The sequence below is a fragment of the Lacerta agilis genome, chromosome 3, assembly GCF_009819535.1.
Source record: "Lacerta agilis isolate rLacAgi1 chromosome 3, rLacAgi1.pri, whole genome shotgun sequence".
NCBI lineage: Eukaryota > Metazoa > Chordata > Lepidosauria > Squamata > Lacertidae > Lacerta > Lacerta agilis.
The window spans coordinates 94069828-94091837 of NC_046314.1; the positions used below are offsets into that span (position 1 = coordinate 94069828).

Consider the following 22010-nt stretch of genomic DNA (forward strand, 5'->3'; position numbering starts at 1 on the left):
CGGAAATGGATAAAAGCCCCCCATCCAAACAATGACTATCATCAGTGCAGGTAAGAAAAAATAATAATTTTAATTTTTATCATTTACAGTACTGTTTTATTTATTGTATAGTACAGTGCATTGATTATTGCTTTCATTTTATGGATCAATGGTCTCGTTAGATAGTAAAATTCATGTTAAATTGCTGTTTTAAGAGTTGTTTTTAAAAGTCTGAAACGGATTAATCCATTTTGCATTACTTTCTATGGGAAAGCGTGCCTTGGTTTTAGAACAGACTTCCGGAATGGATTAAGTTTGAGAACCAAGATACCACTGTACTGGCCAAGGCAGTCAAACAGATTTTATTTATTTATGTATTTAATTGAATTTGCAAAACTGCTTAATTGCAAATAAAACCTCTAAGCAGTTTTGAGGAGTTGGTATAAGGCAGCTTCCTATGTTTCCATACATCTGAATGCCTCTGAATGTCTTGGATGTTTTAGTTGAGATCCATGCGTAACAGGGGGTTGGACTAGATGACCCTAAGGGTCCCAGGATTCTATGATTCCAAATAGTTTTCAAATCCAGCAGCCAACGGAATCATCAGCACTAGCATAATTTTTTTTTTAAAAAAAAAGTCTAGAGCACTGAAAAGTCTGCTTCCCTTTTTCTTTTTGTATTCTATTCTATCATTTAGATAATAAACTAGGTGATTATATGTGCACATGTTAATTAATGGAAAGGAAGCAGATCCCCACTGCACTAAAGAAAGCAGGTGGGGAAGAGTCCTTTTAGCAACTTACAGATACAGTAAGAATAAATGCTGGTTGAGCTACTGAGAAAAGGCTGGGTTCATCTGATTTTCACACTAATGTTGCATGTTGGCAGGGTGGCAACAGTTCAGTACTACGAAACTACTAAGGCATCATATGCAAACCAATTTGAAGTTTTACTGCGGTCGTTTGGTATTTGATGCAAACTCCACTGAGGTAGAGAGAGGTCTTCTTAGGAGTTCCAAAAGGAAATGCTCATGAAAATATACCCCCTTCTAACGCACTGGCTGTGCTTAGGAGATCATACATCTCTATTATTATTATTATTATTATTATTATTATTATTATTATTATTATATTATGTTGTTGTTGTTGTTGTTGCTATAACAAGCTTTTTTGTCAGTTCATGCAGCCCCTTTGTGGCACAAACAAACAAACTAGGAAGTCTTCAACCAACCATAGTTTCCTGTTACATCCAAACTGGGGGAATACGGTTACCAGCTTCAGAGCAGTCAGGATATTAAACCAGGGTGTGAAGTTCATTATTTATAACTGCTTATTAATTTACATACTGCTTGCCTGCCCAAATGGTTTCCAAGTATAAAATCAATTATAAAGTCCATACGTAATCAAAAGCTGAAAATGATAAAGTTTCCCAGTTCGGGGGGGGGGGGGGGGCTGGAAGCTTGTGGCTAATTAGAGGCTTCCCAGTTTGGTAGTGGGTTGCCCAAATTCGCTCCCACACATACGGCAAAAGGCTTGTTCATATCTCAGTATATTACGTCAAGAAACGATCACCTGAACTGGCAATGCTGTACCCCTTAAACTCACTGCACGTACAGCATATGTAATGTCACTATGAGATTCTTGCAAGAGGACATGAGAAGTGGCCTTTTGGACTATATAAATTATACAACTTAATGCTGTGAACTAAACGAGACAGCAGTTAAGAGGCTATTGCACTATTACAGGGATATGGCACTGATAGGAGTCAATGGAAAGGAGAGATTTCTGCAAGGCACAGTGCTAAGTAAAGTGCTCTAGATGAACTGATAGATTCAACTGATAGCAGAAATCATTAAGAGCAAAGATAAAAATCAAGAAGTGGTGGTCTTGTTTTTTTGTTCTCTCTGCTGCAACTGAAGTTCGGAAGCTTCAAATCCCACTTACTTGGCTCCACCATGTGGCAATAATCTGTATTGCCACTTTTTCCATCAATGGAGAATGGAAACTCTTGTTCACAAGCAAAAACATATCAACACTTGTTTAAGTCCTTCTATTCCTGAGGTCCAAACAGTGAAGTAGCAGAATAGAGGCGGTGTGTGGGGAGTGGAGAAGCCTCTTATACATCTTTGAAGGGGGGGGGGGGAGAGGGAGAGAGACAGAGAGAAGGGAGCGAGCAAGAATACAGGGGTGCAGAAGATAAGTTTTCTCCTGACACAAGCCCACTAGGAAGGATAAACTCATATGATAAATCCATAGGTAGCTTCCTATTAATGCAGTTATGTAAATTCTGCAAGACTGCACTGTTTCTCATGCACCCATATTACATTCGACAGACATTAACACATAAGAAGAGCTCTGCCGGATCTGACCAACAGCCCCTCTAGTCCAACATCCTGTTCTTACAGTGGACAACCAGACGCCTGTGGAAAGTCCGCAAGCAGGACATGAGAACAGCAGCACTCTCCCTTCTCATGTTCTCCAGCAACTGGTGTTCGGCATAGAAGCAGAAAATAGTTATCACGGTTTGTAGCCGTTGATAGGACCAGACTAAGGAAAGGAGGAGAAGACTTTTTCAAAGCCATCCAAACTGCTGGCTCCATCACTACCTTTTGTACCTGGCTGTGCAGTTCTGGAATGCTTACACATAAAGGTTGAAAAGCCAGGGTGTGTAGTGCTGAAACCTCACCCATTCAATAATATAAGAAACCAAATGCGAGAGGGAAGCCCTGCTTGAGTGGAGCCTAGCCTGAGCTTACTGAGATCATTCGACCCTAGAAATATTTTGAAGAAAGGGAACAAATGAATGAGGTTGGGGAAGCCACAAATTGTAAAGTTTCCAGTTTCAGCTAATGTCCCAAGGGAAAGGATTCCTCTAACTCCAGAGAAAATCAGGAGCACTTGAGTTTTAAGTGGCCCCTGTGTGGACTTGACAGCATCAAGAAGGCCCTCTTCGCCGATAACCTGGGAAGGAAGTTCTCTTTTTGGAATATAGGCAAAAAGGATGCATATCCAACAGGGGCATAACTTTGGCCAGCTTGCCTACTGCAGAAGCACGTTCAGCTGAGCTGCACAGCCTTCTCCCCTAGATCAAGCTCGGAGGGAGCCCGCTCTGAAAATCAACGTGAGGCAGGATACAGATTCCTATGGGGCTGATTAACTGCCAGGAGCAGCTGTGATCTGTGGACAGCTGCCCCACGCTGAGCCTCTGAAATGCAGGTGACACTTTCTCAGTGAAATACCCTCAGGCCCTGGAGTGGCTCCACCCACCCAGGCTGGTCTCCGGATCCGCCTGGGCAGAAAGCTATGGAAGAAGCTTCTTGTTCCAGTTGAAAAACAAACACTTCCTGAGCTCTGGCGTATATCCCCATATCCTTTCATTGCCCTTCGGTCCTGATCCCTGGGTCCTACCTCCTGATTTGTCCTTTGGCCCCAAGGCTTCTCCATCCCACTGCTCCTGGCTCATTTCTGGCCATCATCGGGCATCCCAGCGCCAACAGTGACACAGTCCCTTTCCTCCTCCTACTCCTCCTACTCCTCCTCCTCTCCAAAGCAGTTAAAGCATATAATATGACTTTTTGCTTTAATCACAATGTTTAGCTTGCTTTTTTAGTTGTTGCTTTGTTATCAGTGTTTTATGAACTGTTACCAGTAATATTTTTTACACTGATGATTTGCTAATTATTCCATTTGATTTGTGATGTTCTGTTACGTTCCATCATATGCTCCCGCTCTTTATTGTTTGTAAGCCGCTTTTGGGATTCATTTGAAAGGAATGCAGCCTAGAAATACAATAAATCAAATCAAATTGATTTTGGAACAGCAGGAGTCTGAAGATGTTAAGGGCTACCGATGGACAGAAGAGGCAGGATTAGACGGTTTGATCTAGCAGGGCTACTCTGGTGTCCTCACAGGGTGGTTTTCAATTTACACCACAGATAATGAACCTGTAGTTCTCCAAACTTCCCAAATCCCACCAGCGCTAACCAGCATGGCCAGTGGTCAAGGATCATGGGAGTTAGAGCCTGGCAACATCTAGGAAGTTGCAAGTTCCCCCCCCCCATTCCTACCTTATGCCAAAGCTAGTTCAAGACAAACCTCAGGCTTAATAATTTAGGTGGACTCTTTAGAGCACTTAGCAAACTAGCTGTGCAGACACAATGCAGCTATTGACTGGGATGCTGAGTTTGCTCCCATTGGCAGGAGAATCCCCTGGACAGAGTTCCAACCGTTGGAAAGAAAGAGGCAACTCTCACCTGAGGTTGAGACATCTGGAGGGCAGCAGGCTGACGAAAGCTGAACCAAGTTGACAAGGAACGCAGGCAAAAAAAAAAACCACAATATGTAAAACCATACCTTGCACCCCTTCCAGGAGCAGATCCACTCCTTTCCTATAAAAGCCAAACGCAGCCTCATAGTCTTCCTCTTCCTCCTTCTTCAAGGCCAGCTTTATCAGCTCCCCTGCCTTGTCCAAGTAGTCTCGCCTGCCAAGCTTGGCCTTTAAGCTCCCAGTGAATAAGCCACGGCTCTCCCTCTCGCCATCGGGTTTGCTCCACTCGTGGTCCGAAACGGCAGAGGCCTGCGCCAGCGGTTCGGAGGGAAAGCTGAGGCTGAAGGATCTGCTGGGGGAATTCTGGTTAGATGCCATTCCATCATCTAACTCAGCAAGAGAGTCCACATCAACGGTCAAAGAGATCAGGTCGCTGTCGCTTGAGAAACCTGAAGGGCAGAAGGAGAATGGAGTTGGGAAAGAATCTGGTTGGGTCACCTAGTCCAGAGGTAGCCAACATGGCATCTTCCAGCCACGGGCAAATCTTGGCTGCCAGAGGGGTCCAATTTGGCCAGCAAGACCCATGTCCTAGTGTCAATCAGGTGATGTCACTGGGTGATGTCGGCTGATAGGCAAGGGGGCGGAATCTGATCCTGTTGGTGAAGCAGACCCCTGCATAGAGCAGGATTGAAGTCTCCACTCATCCGCCGGTGAGCAGAGAGTTCAGTCCTGCTGGGTGCTGCTTCACCAGCACATTCTCTGAGGGGAACGCACTGACAAAAAGACCATCCTCCTTCCCCACATGGCACTCGCAGAAGCAACATGTGGCACGACGCTGCTGCATTCGCAACTGAAACTCAAATCGACCACTCCTTACACACGCTTACCTCCATACTCTGACTGGCTGAGAGTCACGTCATCGAGGAGACCGGCATCCTTCCGAGCTTGAAACCAAAGGGAGGAAAGAGAGGGGAAATATATAGAAGGGAAAGTGGGTGAGTTTCTGTAGCCCGGGACAAGTCACAACTCTTGAGATGACGCCTGCATGTGTTATAATTGGGATACTGAACCCTTTTTCTCTAATCTGTGTAGAAATCAAATGACCTTGGCCACATTCATAGCTCAAAGCACAATAATACACCACTTTAAACAGTTGTGGGGGAAGCCATGAGTTTTTAAAGTTGTAGCACAGCACTTTAAATGGTGTGAGAAAAAAGGTCTGAGAAACCAACCCCTCACTAACTAAAACAATATAAATGAATCACACGCTCATTAAAGACGTTGCAGATATGCCGAACTACAGATTTACAGCATGGTCCTAAGCACTTTTGCTCAGAGTCCCCACAGTTTTTTAACAGGGCTTACACCCTAAACAAGCATGCTTAGGGTCGCAAAGAAGTGCCTTTTACAGAAAGACAGCTGCATTAAAGTATCTCAAGCTCAGGCATTAGCAGGTTTTATCCCATATCAGCGAAGAGTGGCAAGGTTTGGGACTCCGTGCATGCTAACACCAACTACGTTTACATGTTTGTGCGGACCGAAAAATTATAGCTGAAATGCTAATGCTGCCATCTAGAGGAGATGAGGAGGGGAAAGGTGCACTTTCGCATTCCTTGACTATGCTATAATAAATCATCCTACTTGGTAAACTTGGGCTGGAGACAAAATTACAAGAGGTAACACAGTGGGAGCCAACCTTCAGAACTGCAGACCGACAGGCTGTCTGTCAGGGAATCCGACAGAGGATCTGCAGGGCCAATCAATTCAGAACCAGCATGTACTTCTCCATCCTTGAAAGAGAAAGAGAAATTAGGACTTACCTAACTGTTACTTACTATGAATTAATGCAACTTCCACTTTCACCGAGAAAAAGACAAGAGCTATAGAAAAACGTGGCCAGGTCACTGAGGCTTCATACTCTCCCCATTCAAAACCTAATTTCTTAAATAAAAGGCTAACTGGTATTTTCACCCATCTGAAGAAAGGAAAAGTAAAACCTCCCCTCCTCACACTGGAAGCCCCCCCCCCACCTGAACGGTATTTTTTTAAGCTCATAGTTGCCAACTACATTATTTCATGAGTGTGCAGTTTAGCTCTATGTATCTAGCTACGCGGGTAGCGCTGTGGGTTAAACCACAGAGCCTAGGGCTTGCAGATCAGAAGGTGGGCGGTTCAAATCCCTGCGACGGGGTGATCTCCCATTGCTCGGTCCCTGCTCCTGCCAACCTAGCAGTCAAAGTGCAAGTAGATAAATAGGTACCGCTCAGTGAAGAAAAACATCATTTACTTTAAATCACCCTGGTTGCCTGCAGCCCTATTCCACAAAAGGGAGCAGTTCTGAAGCATGAGTGGCATTCTGGTTGCACACAAATGTCTCCTTTGTGGGCAAAGTTGGTATATTCCCATTTATTCATATACTGAGTGATATACAACACACCAGCACCTCTTGCAATTCATGGGGAAGACATAGGTAGCTACTTAAGACACGGTGGCTAGCTATGTATGACAACCTCCACTGTCAGAGGCAGTATGAGTCTGAACACCAGCTGCTAGGCATTGCAAGAGTGGAGAGTGCTGTTGGATGCAGACTTCCTCCTTGCAGGCTTCCCACGGGCATCTGGTCAGCCACTGTGAGAACAGGATGCTGGACTAGATGAGCCTTTTGGTCTGATCCAGGCAGAGCTCTTCTTAACATCCTACTGACCATGCTAACTGGGCAAGGGTTCCCAGAATCTGGTATATGGGTTTTTAAAGACAGGCACATGCCATTCATGCCTACGTGTATAGGAAATGAATGGCATCCCTAGCTAGCAAGACCAGTTGTCAGGGATGATGGGAATTGTAGTCCAGAAACAGCTGGAGACCCAGGTTTGGGAAACTCACGTTTGAGCTTTCACAAATGCAGGCAAACCAAGGTTCAGAGCTGTATTTCCTAATACCACTTTATTTATTTTTTTAAATATCTTTTTATTGATTTTCCAATACTGACCCAATATTACCACAGTTTTGCCAATTATACAGATTCCAATTAACGTCAAAATAATTCCAATCGATTCCAAATTTATACAATTTAATCAAAGTGGTTTCCCACGCTCCTTGATCAATTTTTTTAATGCAGTCTTTATATTGTTGGGGTTCATATTTTTTATTATCATCTAATTCCATTTCAGTTGGTATATTAATCATTATGATAACGGCTGCGTTTTTAACTATTAACTAATCGTGTTAACACCTTAACTAACTTTCCAAGGATTTCAAATGAGGTGCTCTAATTATTTTCCTCTTCTCTGCATGTGTCAGTCTGAATATGTTGAATTATAAAGCCCTTGGCCACTAACACCACTTTAAATAATCACGGTTTCCCCAAAATAATTATGGGAACTGCAGATTGTCTAGGATACCCCTGTTTGCCTCCCAGATTTATAATTCCCGGAGCTCTTGTGAAGAGCAATTGGCTGTTAAACAACTCTGAAAACTGAATCTCTGTGAGGGAAATAAGGGTCTCCTAAGAACTCTCAGAATCCCTGCGATGGGGTGAGCTCCCGTTGCTCAGCCCCAGATCCTGCCAACCTAGCAGTTGAAAAGCATGTCAAAGTGCAAGTAGATAAATAGGTGCCACTCCAGCGGGAAGGTAAACAGTGTTTTCATGCGCTCCTCTGGTTTCGCCAGAAGCGGCTTAGTCATGCTGGCCACATGACCCGGAACCTGTACACCGGCTCCCTCGGCCAACAAAGCGAGAAAGTAAGTCCCTCAAAGCTCAACAAAACTCTGTCCTTAGTTATCTGTGCATGGGATTGCAGTCTTAATTAGTGCACCTCTATATACTAAACTAGTAAAAGTATACAGCGTTTCCATGTGCTGCTCTGGTTCGCCAGAAGCGGTTTAGCCATGCTGGCCACATCACCCGGAAGCTGTCTGCGGACAAACGTCGGCTCCCTCGGCCTATAGAGCGAGATGAGCTGCCGGATGATAACTGCCAGGAGACCTTTACCTTTTTAAACAACTCTCAGAACCAGGGTTTTTTTTTCAGCCAGAACTCACCGGAACTCAGACCAGGCAGCTCTCAGGTGGGCACCACAGCCATAAGAGAACAAGTGAGGCATTTACCTCTTTTTCTAGAAAAAATAGCACTGCTCAGAACCCTTAACAAGCTAGAGTTCCCAGAATCCTTTGAAGGAAGCCGTGACTGCTTGAAGTGGTATGATACTGCTTTAAATGTATGGTGTGAATGTGGTATAAGTTCTACTCAAGAGTAGACCCACTGAAATTAATAGACCTAACTTACTAGGTTTCTTTCATTTCAATGGGTCTACCCTGAGCCCATCTTGGCCAAATGCCGCCCCACATATAAACCCGTTTAAAACGGGTTCCTCCTCCCTCCCTCCCTCCCTAGGGGAGACCCTGTTTACTTCGACTTGACGTGACTCTCAAAGAGTAGCTGCCTTAAAGAGCAAGGCTGTTGCTTATTCTGCCTAGTGGCATCACTGACGAGTCGTGGAGCGGCTCAGAAGTTATTTAACCTTAAAGAAATCTTCAAGCTGCTTGCTGTTAAAGAGCGCCGGGATGTTGGCAGAGAACTGAAGCAAGTCTTCTGCGCACTGTCTCCTCTCTTCAATCACGCTTTCTTCAAATCGCCCTGAAACATAAAAAGCATCAACATTCTGAGAAACAATTAAGCCTTTTCCTTGCTTTGTCAAAAAAAAAGCCCACCACCCTACGAGAAGAAAGCCCCGCATCTATGAAGACGCATGATTGCTTTGGGAGACAGCGACAAGCTTCACACTTCTCGAAATGCCCCCTACAATCCTGCCTTCTGCAATCAAATGATATAATCTGGCAGCGGCTCGCAGAACCCAAGATTCCACCCTCTTTAAAAGACGTGCGAAGCAACACTCCGGATTAGCCAAGAGACACAAGCATATGTCCATCAGTTTCCAGAAGCTAAATGTTCTAATCTTCCTTGTCACATTATGGATGGCCACGTTCTGCCTTAGCTACAGGCCTAACTCTGCGCACACTGGATCACCACCTAGCAAGGCTCTAACTGCACATGTAAGTCAACGGCACGATTGCTAAAATTAAATACCAGGCGCCAATGGGGTTCTTCTTCTTTTTTTAAATTTCCCTTCCCCTAATGGCAATTGCTGCACCAGGATTGGAGTGGAGTGGGGTGGGATTTTACAGAGCTTGCAGCTGGAGAGGGAAAGATTCTATTTCACCTTCCTGAACGCTGCAATCTTGGTACCAGGTGTGGGTCTCCCCCCAGACAGTTATTTAATTTTTAAAGACACACAGCACGATTACTAATCACATCATTAACATCACATGTAGTTGGGCCCTCAGCTAACATAAAGGCAGAGGCTTGGATGGATGTTGAGTGGAACTGTGCTCATGGGGTGCTCCCATCAGAAGGAAAGGCAATTTTCGCCCGTTTCCCTCTCCCACCTGCAGCCCCTGTGCATTCCACCCCCCCCCAACCTGGAAATCTGCTCCGGAGGGCTGGAGGACTGCCCAGAACAGTTGAAGGTGCAAGGGAAAATGGGAATACCGGTAGTCGAAAACTGGGACCTCCTCCTCCTCCCCCCATCAAAGAGAGCCCTCACTGGATTAAAAGTTCTTATGTGAATAGGAGTTCTCCACGGCAATGTTCTGGTCATCTTTTTGTTGTTGTTGTTCCCAAAAAATATGGTTCATTGCAATATATGTATTCCGTATCTGCTGACTGAATTTGACGATTTCGAGATAAGACAGAGTTATGAGATTTGCAGTGGCGGCCCAAAAGCGAAGGGAAAATGTAATGGAGGTTAATATGGCAAAGCACGATAATTTAATTGGATGATTTGATTTAAACATTTATCTGGATGCCTTTAAATGTATCGGCTCTCTTGACCATTTGTACTCTAATGCGTATTTTTGTTTTATTCTTTTGTCATCTTTTGTATGTTGAATATTTAGTAGTAGTATTTTGGTCTATTTTAATGTAAAGATAATATTAACAGTGCACATTTCATTTCATTTTTTTTCTGTGGTTAATATGACCATGATGGCCAAAACTACAACACAAAATGGTAGTAATATTTATATTTTGAAATGCTACATAAATACTTTATCTTTTGCATTGGGTGATGAATTCAGCTTTCTCAACCCCACCAGCCTTCATTGTGGAGGTGAGAGGGAAGCAAGCTTTTAGACCTTGGCTGGATCTACATAGATATAAAAAAAACACTATGGGGGGGAGCTAAAAAAAAAATACAGCTCCCAATTGAAATTTTCAGACTTTGGATTGCTGCTCTACACGTGTTTATGCACATTTTAATGATGCATTTATAACGTTATAAATTCACCTGTGTAGCTAAGATCATGATGATGATAGTAATAGTAATAATAATTTATTATTTATACCCCGCCCATCTGGCTGGTTTTCCCCAGCCACTCTGGGTGGCTTCCAACAAAATATTAAAAATACAATAAAACATCAGACATTAAAAACTTCCCTAAACAGGGCTGCCTTCAGATGTCTTCTAAAAGTCAGATAGTTGTTTACTTCCTTGACATCTGGTGGGAGGGCGTTCCACAGGGCAGGCGCCACTACTGAGAAGGCCCTCTGCCTGGTTCTCTTCTCACAGTGAGGGAACCGCCAAAAGGCCTTCAGAGCTGGACTTCAGTGTCCGGGCTGAACAATGGAGGTGGAAATGCTCCTTCAGGTATACAGTGGTACCTCAGGTTAAGAACTTAATTCGTTCCGGAGGTCCGTTCTTAACCTGAAACTGTTCTTAACCTGAGGTACCACTTTAGCTAATGGGGCCTCCCGTTGTTGCTGCCGCACCGCTGCCACGTAATTTCTGTTCTCATCCTGAAACAAAGTTCTTAACCTGAGGTACTATTTCTGGGTTAGCCGAGTCTGTAACCTGAAGCATCTGTAACCCGAAGTACCACTGTACTGGGACAAGGCTGTTTAGGGCTTTAAAGGTCAGCACCAACATTTTGAATTGTGCTCGGAAACGTACTGGGAGCCAATGCAGGTCTTCCAAGACCGGTGTTATGTCCCTTATATTTGCAGAAATAGGCTTGAAAGGCTCTGGGTAATGCCTGACAAAATCTTACAGGAGAGGCCGAGTTCCAGCCATCATGGAAGCAGTTTGAGGGCTTTGTATTGCTTCGCACACTTCCACATGACTAGCAGAAACAGACCTCCCAAACCCTGATGGAAAGACACTTTTATTTTGATTGTAGCTGTAATGTTCCTTGGTTATGCTATTTTCCGTGCAATGTATCTCTTTGGGGAAAACATATTAAAAATACAACCTTTAAAAAAAGAATGAGACATGTACATGGAAGGCAAGCCTGCTAACCACCATAGCTATGCTTTGCCTCCATAGCAGGAGACACTGTGCTTCTGAATACCAGTTGGTAGAACAGTGAGAGGGGAGGGTGCCAACACAATTGGAGTCCTGCTTGCAGGCTTCCCATTAGCATCTGACTGGCTGCTATGAGCAGAGGGTGTTGGATGAAACAGGCCACGGGCCTGATCTAGAAGCCAGCATCTTCTTGGATTCTTAACTTTATACACTGAAACAGCCCTTCAAGGACTTTTCACTGTAGCGTCATAATCAGTGTTCGAAATTGGCCAGGCATTGGCGCACTTTGCACCTGGTTATCAGCCACCTGCGGCCAAGTGAAGATGCCTGGGCGCCAGGATGGTGTCTGACATCTCCACCATCCGGAGGCGCCTACCTGGGGATCCTTGGATCTGGACTGTTTTCACACACTAATAACCGCACCCTGTAGAATTCTATCCGTTATATTTTATTGCAGGAACCAAAATACTTTTTCTGTGCAGCCTAAGCAGGAGCTCAGTGAAAGATGTTATAGTTAACTGTCGCCGTTTGTCTTCACTTGCTCACAGTTGTGAAGAATGTTCTTACGTTATGAATGGTCCATGCCGCCATTAAAAGAGATGGGTAGGAATAGGCCAAGATATTTGTGGATTGTCCCTGGGTCAAGTGGCTTTTCTTCTTCAAGTTCTCAAAGTTCTTAGCCTAGCTCAAGTTTGTCATCTAAATTAGCCAGATGTTTAACTGAGAATCAATCACAGTCAGTCCTTCATTTGAAAAGTAAGACTTTACAGCCAGCTCTTGCCCAAAAATGGCAACTAGCCATTCGGTTTTGGCGTATGAAACTTTGGTTTTAGGAGCCATTTGGCACCTGGTTTTTAATATCTGACTTTCTAACACGGGTCAATTATAAAAGACTACGCCAGTTACTATGGCCAATTCACTTCGGCCATTTAGAAAAGTTGCACAGCCTAGGGTTTTTAAGAGGACTTTTGCTTCTGAGTGAGAAAGATGCATTATTGCTCTGTGCCACGTTGACTAGGATCATTGCTTGTGTATTAGTTGTCTCTTCAATGAATGAATGAAGCAGGAGCTGACAATGTGGTATCCTGCAGATGTTGTGACACCACAACTCCCATTATCCCTCAGCAGTGGCCATACTGGCTGGGGCTGGTGTGAGCTGTAGAGACCAAGTTGTAGAGGGAAAGGATCTTTCGTGTAACATTTGTAATCATTCAAGAGCCACTTCGAGAGAGCCTCACAAGGAAGGGGAACAGGAATTTAAAATATTGATTAAGGCTACCCTCTGACATGCGCACTTACCTAAGAGTAACTGAGTGGCACTCACTTTTGAGTAGGTGCGTACAGGGTTGTTAAGTTAATTTTCTGGAGCTAGATCTGGGAGCAGGACCGAAGATCAAAGAAAGCTGAGCAGCTGGGTCTATTGTCATTAACTTTTGGTTTCCGTGCTCCGTGCCAGCATTGTCTATCCAGTGGAGAAGGTGGAAAAGTCCAAGCAAAATTCAGGAAATCAGCATGAACTCATTCCCCATCATCAAAGGGTTCTTATAACCCCGTGGTGCACAGGTCTCTATTGTAGCAGCACCATAAGAACAATACATCGGCTTTCCATCTTTGAAGCTTTGTGGGAACAGGGGAATTCTTAGCTCTCCACCCATTTTCCAAAGAGGGACAGGGTGTAGAGAGAAAGGAATGTAGCAGCTCTCCCAGACTACGGAAGTATTTAGAAAACATTTATTCAAGTTGCTGTGTGGCTACAGAGGTGAGAGGAGGAGAATGGGCACACTCTGGCTTCCCGCATCACCCAGAGAACTAAGCCTTGCTGGAAGTGGGCTGCCTTCCCCTCTTTTTGATATTATTTCCATAAAGGGAAGATCAGCTTGGCCCCTAGTAGTTTTTGAAGGCTTAACAACTTGCATTGCAACGTAAGGACTTGCACTCAGAGAATTCATTTCGGTTCATGAATGTGGCCTGCAGACATTTGGTGGGCTCTGGTCCAGTGGTAACTAGCACTGCCTTCCACGCTACATCCTTTTATTTCAACGCAGGGTACTTTGGTTAACTGTTCTGTGGATATTCTGTTCTGTATATACACCAAGACAGGGCTAGCCAACATGGTATCCTCCAAACGGATTCCAACCCCCCATCATCCTTGACTGGGAAGGTCTACAGAACAAAGGAGCATGTAACAATAGGTTTTCGTCCCTATTTTGTGTTACAAAATGTATTGAAGGCAGGGGAATTAGTTCTTGCTTTTTCAAAAAAAAAATGAGAGAAAACTAACGAGCAATAATTGTCAGGCGCATCGCCTTAATTTTACTATTCCAAATGCGCAAAACATTCCAGTCTTACTCTCCTCCTTCCAAATATTCGTCCGCCCTTCTATTGTGCTCTTGCTCTTGCCAACTCTTGTTCCCGGTGCAAGCAGTTGTTAAAAACACACACACACTCACATCCAAAACCCACAAAACCCAATCACGACGCTGAATATTTTACAACCTCTGCTTGAGCAGAGAAATTAAACAATGCCACTTTCAGAGCACATTTTACCCAGAATTCTAATCTTGCCCATGCAACTCACTAAAAGCATCCAGGGAGGTGAGGAGATGATGGTTTGAAAGTGGGGGGGGGGGGACTGTTCTATTCATCATTGTTTCCTTTAGGGAACTCCTCAGAATTGCTGCATTATTACAAGCATGCTGGAAATTACATTAGAGAAATGGGACCTGCAACAAAATGTTGCAGCATCAAGTGCTCCTGTTCAGAGCACCAGCCAACCAGCCATGACCTCATCCAAGACATCCCATACCACCCTCCCTGCTTCCTCCACCACCAACAGACATTCAACATCCCATGCTCCCGGAGCAGGATTAGTCCTCATTGAGCTGATCTGTGCTTCTGCCAACCTTGAAACTCCTCCAAGCCTGCCAGCATCTTCCTCTGGGGTACAGATGGTGCCATTTTGGCTATCTGAGGATCAGCAGTTGAAAAACAAGCTCACCTTTTTTTATTAAACAAAACAAGAGGACAGCCCTCACCCAATTCCCAAGTTTCTCTGGAGAGAGGGAGCCCTGACACTTCAGATTTGGAAGTCAAACGTAAAATTAACATGGGGGATAAATGAGGTACCTACAATGAGTTATTAGATTTTTCAGAAGGAGAAACAAAAATGAAAAAAAATTAGAAGAGATGAAAGAATATGTGCCAGACTGGCTAAATTATTACCCAATTAATTCAAAATTTAAGGCAAAAAAAACAACCTTGGGGTTTAGAGAACAACAGTCACTTTCAATGGCATCCCCATATCTTACTATTATTCTTTATTAAATTTGTTGGCTGCTTTGCCTTGCCCAAGGCAACCCAAAGCGACTTACAAACACCTTCTGCCCTTACCAGTCAACTGTACCCAGTAGGATGGAATAATACTTGCCAACTTAGATGTTTTAATACTGCTACCCTCCATGATCAGCACATGCCTCTCACAATGGCTGGCATAATCATATAAATGAATAAACAACAATAAAACAGTTTAACACAAAAAAATAGTTTATACAGTTTTCAAAAAGCAGTAAAAAATAAAATAAAAGTCACAATCTCACTAGCTAATGTGGCAATCAGAATGCTTTCTTAAGCAGGAAGATTTTGTCTACCGTCTGAAAGATCAATGATAAAAGGAAGCCAGCCAGATGTCCCTCTCTGGGGAGGGGATTCCCAACGGAGAGAGTCACTGGGGAGAAGGTTCAGGGTCTCCCATCCACACAACAATAAAGGGGGCACTGGTCAGGGAATCCTGGGCTGATCTTAATGAACTTTAGGTGAATAAAAGGCAGGAGATGCTCTGGAGTTTTTAGTGCGAAGTGTAGCTGGCCATCTGAAAATATCAGTATTTTCATAGAAAGCCAGGGCAAAAAGTATACAGGTGTATATATAATATCTGCACCATCTGAACTATGTGCTACATAACTTCCAACATGTGGCAGAGAACTTAGCCAAATACACTTGGGGAAGTACACACTCCAATATCATCAAACGTGTTTTTCTATACATATAATGAAAATCTACGAATGTTATCACACTGTCGTTCACTTGGCCACAGACAGGTGGGGCAGTGAACTGCATGAGGAATAACTGGGCTCTCAGTTATGTGGGGGGGGGGGAGCAAGAAGGGAGGGAACTGGAGATGGAGGCAGGCGGGCAGGCCAGTAGGCAGACTGGAAGCCCAGGCCTGTGGTCAGGCTTCTTTCTCACACTTCCCACAGCATTGGCAGGTGGAGAAATGAAGGGGAGAAAGAAGCTTTGTTCTCTCCTTCATCACCCACCCACCCACCCCACCTCCAGGCTAGCAGGCTTCTTTCTCAGGAACCCCTCAGAGATGGTGGGTGCTTAGGACAGGTGGGTTGGTGAGGCAAGCAAGTAAGCGGGTGGCCCAGGTAAACTGAGGAAATTTTGCGAGCTCTAGCAGGAGTGTGTGGCTTTGGCAAGAGGGGTTGGCAGGGGGCAGGTGGGGTTAGTGAGCAAAGAGAGCAAAAGCACAGTCCCTAATAATGAATATAGTTTGATGGGCGGCATCACTATTTGTACACATATGGCACATTTCTAAGTGGGTCCTGAACTTGCTACCTTTAAGCCTCCACTGAGTGTGGCACAGAGGTGATTCATATCACTGCTATCTGACATAAGAATGCAAAGATGGCACCAGGTTATCTTCTACTGAACTATAGTCCCCACCACGAACATGGTCCTTGCATTCAGCAGGAAGAGGTGCAATTGCAACAAGAAATCGGGGAAGCCCTGGTGCATGTATTTCAAACGTCACAGCTGCCTGCCACTTCAGTGACGCAATAATTTTGTCACTTGCTTTTGGACCACTTGCTCAGCAGCTCTGTATACTAACCAGGAAGACTTTTACATTATAGAAATAGGCTGCCTCCCCCCTCTCTCCTTGCCAAGTCTTTTGGGCACATCAGCATCATGTCCTTGAGCTCATTAAAAACTTAATGCTCTGTGGCAATGCGGTAGCCAAGTGTGGCCCAATCCTGCTCTAGCCACGGCACGAGCCTTGCAAAACAAAAAACAAAAAAACCATTCAGTCTGGGCCAATATGTTATTCTGCAATGGAGAAACCCAGAGAAACTGCAAAGCTCAAAGGAAAGAAAGCCTTTCTGCAGCCTAATACAAGGCTCATTCTTGGTGCTAGCAGAAGTTGTGAGACCAAGCTAGCTCTCTCTCTTATCATGGTTGTTTTGTCATAGCAATTCCTCTCTTGTTTAATTTAGTACAAGGGTAGCCAACAAAGTGGCCTTCAGATTATGTTGGGCTCCAACTCCCATCAGTCCCAGCCAGGGTGGCCAATAGGCAGGGAAGATATGTGTGTTGCAGTCCAACAACATTTGAAAAACACCATGTTTGCCACCTCGAATTCAACAGCAGCTCACCCAGTAGGGCAGAGCCATAATGATAGCTTTCTTCCCACTTACTGGGAGGAGGAGGTAGCAGAGAGGTCAGTGCAGTGTGTGAGGGCAGTGGTGAAGTCAATCCGGCACTCCACAAGTGCATTTGCACCGTGCCACCCTCCCAATCTTCTCCGCCTCCCTGGTAAGCAGCAGCAACCCTGCCGCCAGGAAACTAACACTGCGGCTCTGACCCGCCAGGCGAGCCCCCTCTGCCCTAACTTGGAAGAAATACTAAACTTCCTTGTTTTTAAGAAGATAATCACACTTGGAAGTATAGAAACCCTTTCCGTGCAATTGGGGTTATAATACCAGGAATGCCTTGCAGCCTCAAGCGCATGAGATTTCCCTTTCCTAATCATTTTTCAGAGCTAACACATGACTAACCACAGTTATCTCAACTCACAGATCAGCACAACAGCCAACTGTGGTTTGGAGCTAACCACATGGTTATTAAAAAAAAGAAAAGAAAAAAAGACCATGCAGAAATTGTGGTTAACAGCTTGGTGCATTTAAAAAATAAAAGGAAGGGGGAATCTCCACAAATGAAGGAAGTAACAAGAAAAGCTTAAGGAGCTCTTGGATATGAAAATATGAAAGAAAAGAAAAGAAAATATTCAGTAGCGTTGGGTCTACACTGAATCCACAGAAGTGTTTCCCTGCAAAGTTTGCAGATCTGCACTATCATTTATGTCTAAGTTTCTACAGTCACTACTAAAACTTAGCACATGTTATAGACCCATCCTAGTGGGTGAAGAGAGGTTTGTGGGTTTTTGTTTCTTTATGCAATACCAGTTACTAGTATTTAAAAGAGTGGCTGGGGAAACCCAGCCAGATGTGTGGGGTATTATTATTATTATTAAACTGATCACACACAATATACTTCAGTTACTATGTTGCTTTTGGCAGAATCAAAACAATGCTAGCACAATACAGAACTCTGAAAATCCACAGATTTATTCACCAATCATTCCCAAATGATTTTAGCAAATTTAAAAAAAAGTATATATGCTTACCAAATACTATTGCTTTAGCAAAAGGAGGAAACAATTCTGTATGCCTGAATAAGTGTTTATGAATCTGCCAGAGTTCTTTGTGCAATTTCTTAAAGTCACTGTATCTCTTCCAAACGACTATCTGAAGTGAAAACAGAAAACAAACACCCATGAGGCAATTTATTCCTGCTAATTGAGCATTTACCAAGAATGGCAGAAACCAACACAGTAGCGTATTATACGTTCCCTATGAGATGTTTTTAAAAGTCACTAAACTCTTTAACTGCAGCTATTAATCAAATCTTGCCCTTGCTGTACGCCCACCCGCATCCCTGCGAAGTATCGTTCAGCCAATATGTTAAGCAACAGTTAATCTCCAAGGCAGTCCATAAACTACTTAACTACGCAAGCTGCTGCTGTGCTTGAACTTAAGCAATTTCCACCCCCATCAACCGAAAGGGCATTTGTGGATTTTGGTTAATAGAAGAAAGCTACTTTATGCTGAGTTAGACCACTGGTCCATCTACCTTAGTATTGTCGACTACACTGAATAGCAGCAGCTCTGCAGGGTTTCAGGACAGTCCCCCAACCCCACCCCAAATTCAATTTGCTTTGTATTGTGCATTCATGATTATAGCACAGTCAGCAGAGCATGAAATTTTTAATCTCAGGGTCTTGGGTTCGAGCACCACGTTGGGTGAAAGATTCCTGCATTGCAGGGGGTTGGACTAGATGATCCTAAATGGTCCCTTCCAACTCTTCGATTCTATGATTCTGTGATTTGTGTTATCAGGGCAGTTATACACGACCTTACTTTCAATACTATTTGCACCTGCAAAGGTTTCAAGGAAGACATATTGCCTCATTCCCAGTACGTGCATATCCTGCAGCTTCCTGCTAAAATCCTGTGACTTTTTATATCATGAACATCCCCACGGGTGTGTCTCGCTTTTGTTGTGGGAACATTGCAAAGCAACTAATAAAGCAGAATGATGCATAGACTATGCAGTACAAATCCACCCCAACACTCTATTATTAAATCAATGACATGCTGCAGAATAAACCCGCAAAACAAAGACACACAACAACCAGCAATCTGGAGGGGCCCAGCATTTCTTTCCCTGTCCTACATGAAAATGTCAGGGATTTGAACGTGGGACATTTAGCATGCAAAGAAGGCTCTACCACTGAACTACAGCCCTTCTCTCAATTCCTCCTCTGCACCTCAAACATTATGCAATATGTATAAACATGGGTTGTAGAACACCAGGAAAAGACACCCCCAGGACACATAAAATCATTTCAGGTTGCCTAGTCTCTGCTATATAAATTTTACTTTGTACTATCACATGCTCCTCGCTTGCTCCTCACTTTGCTGGGCAGGAAGAAGTTCCAGGCATAGCGCTAACCTGGGGGTGTGACTTCCTTTCGAAGGAAATATCAATGGGGACTTGCAGCATTCTGTAATATCTGTTTTATTTACAAATATAAAGGCAGAACAAAGACTGGAGGCCTGGGCATCTGCAGGGTGTTTTTCCAGGCCAGGACAAAGTAAAACACTAAAAGGCAGGTGGGGCGCGCACTCATTTCTCACACACAAAAGTGGGAAGAACATTTGCCTTTTATCTCGACAAATGCTAGAAAACACTGTTTTTGAAAAACAAAATAAAACCGATAGCTTGGAATCTGGAGGTTACAGTTAACTGCTGAAGGGACAACAGCCCGCATTGCCAACCCCTACCCCTGCAGTCACCCATAGTTGGAGGCAAACAGTTTGGCACTCTTGGCAGCATAGCCAGCGCCAGCCCTTCCGTTAGACAGAGTGAGGCAGCTGCTTTAGGCACCAGGTGGTTGGGCAGTGGTGGCAAGGTACCAAGGGACAGAGATATGCCTTTGCCCCCTGAAATAGCCTGCCACACTCACATGTGGTGGAGGCCGCTGTCCTCCACTACTGCTGAAGTATTTGGTTCTCTGATATTATCTTTAAACTTAGGCAACTAGGCTTTTCAGTGGATTGCCTCTTGTCATTTGAGGAATCACATATTTCTGCACTTATTAAGCAGAGGTTGCTGGATAATGAACTCCAAAAACTCCACCCTTCTCAGCCCTCAGTATGCTCTCCTGCCTTTCTGGGGCTGCCGCCACATCATGGACTGATGCCTAACTACTTCTATGATTTGGTTACACCATTATATCATAGAGTATTTATGCTGACCCGTTTAAATGCCTTTCCGTCTTCCGTGCTATTCGGAAGGCTCAAAGGCATCCCCTACCAGAACAGACTCTGCCCTTGTGGTCAGAAAGTGTCGGACTCTATGGACCACATGATACTGGATTGCCCTCTCTCTGACATTTTTTTTTATTTTGGCCCATCAATATCCTTTATGTGGCTCAGGGCCCTCCCCAACAAACAACTCGCGGTCCAGCTTCTGCTGAGGGATGACTCCCCTGAACTCACTAGAATTATGGCTCATTATTTGAATAGGATCTATGGAATTAAAGCCAGTACTTCTGGCCTATCTAACAATGACTGCTGAGGATTCCTTATTGTCTTCTCCCCTCCTTTTTGTCTTGTATGTTGTACAGTTATTATATTTACAGGTGGTTTGTATGTTTTTGTTTTTGTTTTATATATGCCAATAAAGGTGTTGATTGAATGAAGTAAGATTCGGCTGCCAGTCCATCCAGCTGGATTCTGCGCACAGAATTTTGTTTGGAGGGGTGCATCTTGTCCTTTGCCTCAGGTTGGGCTGGCCCTGAGGACAGTGAAGTCACTACATCTAAATTAGAATCTCAGAGAGGGGCGAGCAGCACCCCAAAATGCTTCAGCTGCCAGCCAACTTTGTTTCAAAATCCATGTGTGTGTACATGCGTGTGCCTATATCTGCACACCTGTATGACTTGGTCTCATCCACTTTGGGTTTGGGCCCTGTCCATAGGCTACTGCAGGCCATTAACCCCTAACAAAAATGGTGGCTGCTACAGCTTGACTACTGAAGCATTAAGGAACAACAACGAGCTACTATATGGCCCTTTGCTACCCCTTGGTTCAAAACCTCAGCCTCATTTGCAGCAGTTACGTAGCAAACTAACAGAATCCCACCGTGTCTGCAGCACCTTCGAGCGGATGATCCAGCAGAAGAGGAGGGTGCTACAAGGAATGCTAAGCACGGCAAAAGGGTTCTGTCTTATTATAGTTCTTTAACAACAACCAAAAGGAAAGGGAAAGGGAGAAGAATAATGTCCACCCACAAGAACAGAAACAGAAAATCCACCACTAAAAATAATGATACGCTAAGAATAAGTGGTCTGTGCCTATTCCACCTAGTTATAACATTTTTGCTGGAATGAAAAAATTAAGAAACCGGAGCAGCTCTTTGGTTAAGATGAAAACAAGAAACACCTGCCAATTCTTATGGTAAAGGGGGGGGGGGAGTAGATAAAATTGATAAGGTGTTGAAGTAAGCAAATACAACTACCCAAATTCACTGCAAAGTGAATCGTGGAAGGTTCTTACTCTGAGGGAGGCCGATCACCTCAAAGATTTACATCTAGACTCATCCCTTTAAAGCTCCTGCCACTTTACCAGAGAGGGCCAGCCCTACTATAATGCAGAGTGAGGAAGCTCCCTCAGGTAGCAGGTAGGCCTACTGAAGTGTATGAGGAGCATCAGAAGAAGCCCCCTTCTGTTTGGGGCAGAGGTATGTGTGCCACGCGGCCAGCCCTGCCTTAAGCTAACTTGCCACCCTTAGGTGTGGTGGAAGTGTTAGTGTTGAAGTAACAGTAAACTTCCGGTCCAGTCAGTTTCTGTTGGTGAAGTGGAGATGGCTGCCATCTTGACCTTCCCCTCAAGACGGCCCTGCCACAAAGTTCTAAACAGCCACCCACTTAAATTGCCCGTGGTAACAATTTTCTGAAAGCAACTAGACATAGAAGCTGCTGGACTACTCAAATTGCAATACTAT

General features: G+C 44.2%; 1 protein-coding gene across 2 annotated transcripts in view; it reads right to left on the reverse strand.

Annotated features, from left to right (window-relative positions):
- The window catches only part of RPS6KC1 (ribosomal protein S6 kinase C1), an 89326-nt gene that overhangs the window by 55142 nt on the left and 12174 nt on the right, over positions 1 to 22010 (reverse strand). The window contains exons 3-7 of one of the 2 annotated variants that reach the window (XM_033144787.1): positions 18067 to 18187; positions 8766 to 8881; positions 5942 to 6035; positions 5133 to 5189; positions 4332 to 4694 (exon numbers count right to left, since the gene is read on the reverse strand). In XM_033144787.1, coding sequence (XP_033000678.1) covers positions 4332 to 4694; positions 5133 to 5189; positions 5942 to 6035; positions 8766 to 8881; positions 18067 to 18187 — 751 coding nt within the window. The remainder of the gene's footprint in view (positions 1 to 4331; positions 4695 to 5132; positions 5190 to 5941; positions 6036 to 8765; positions 8882 to 18066; positions 18188 to 22010) is intronic. The other variant, XM_033144788.1, reaches the window with a different exon arrangement.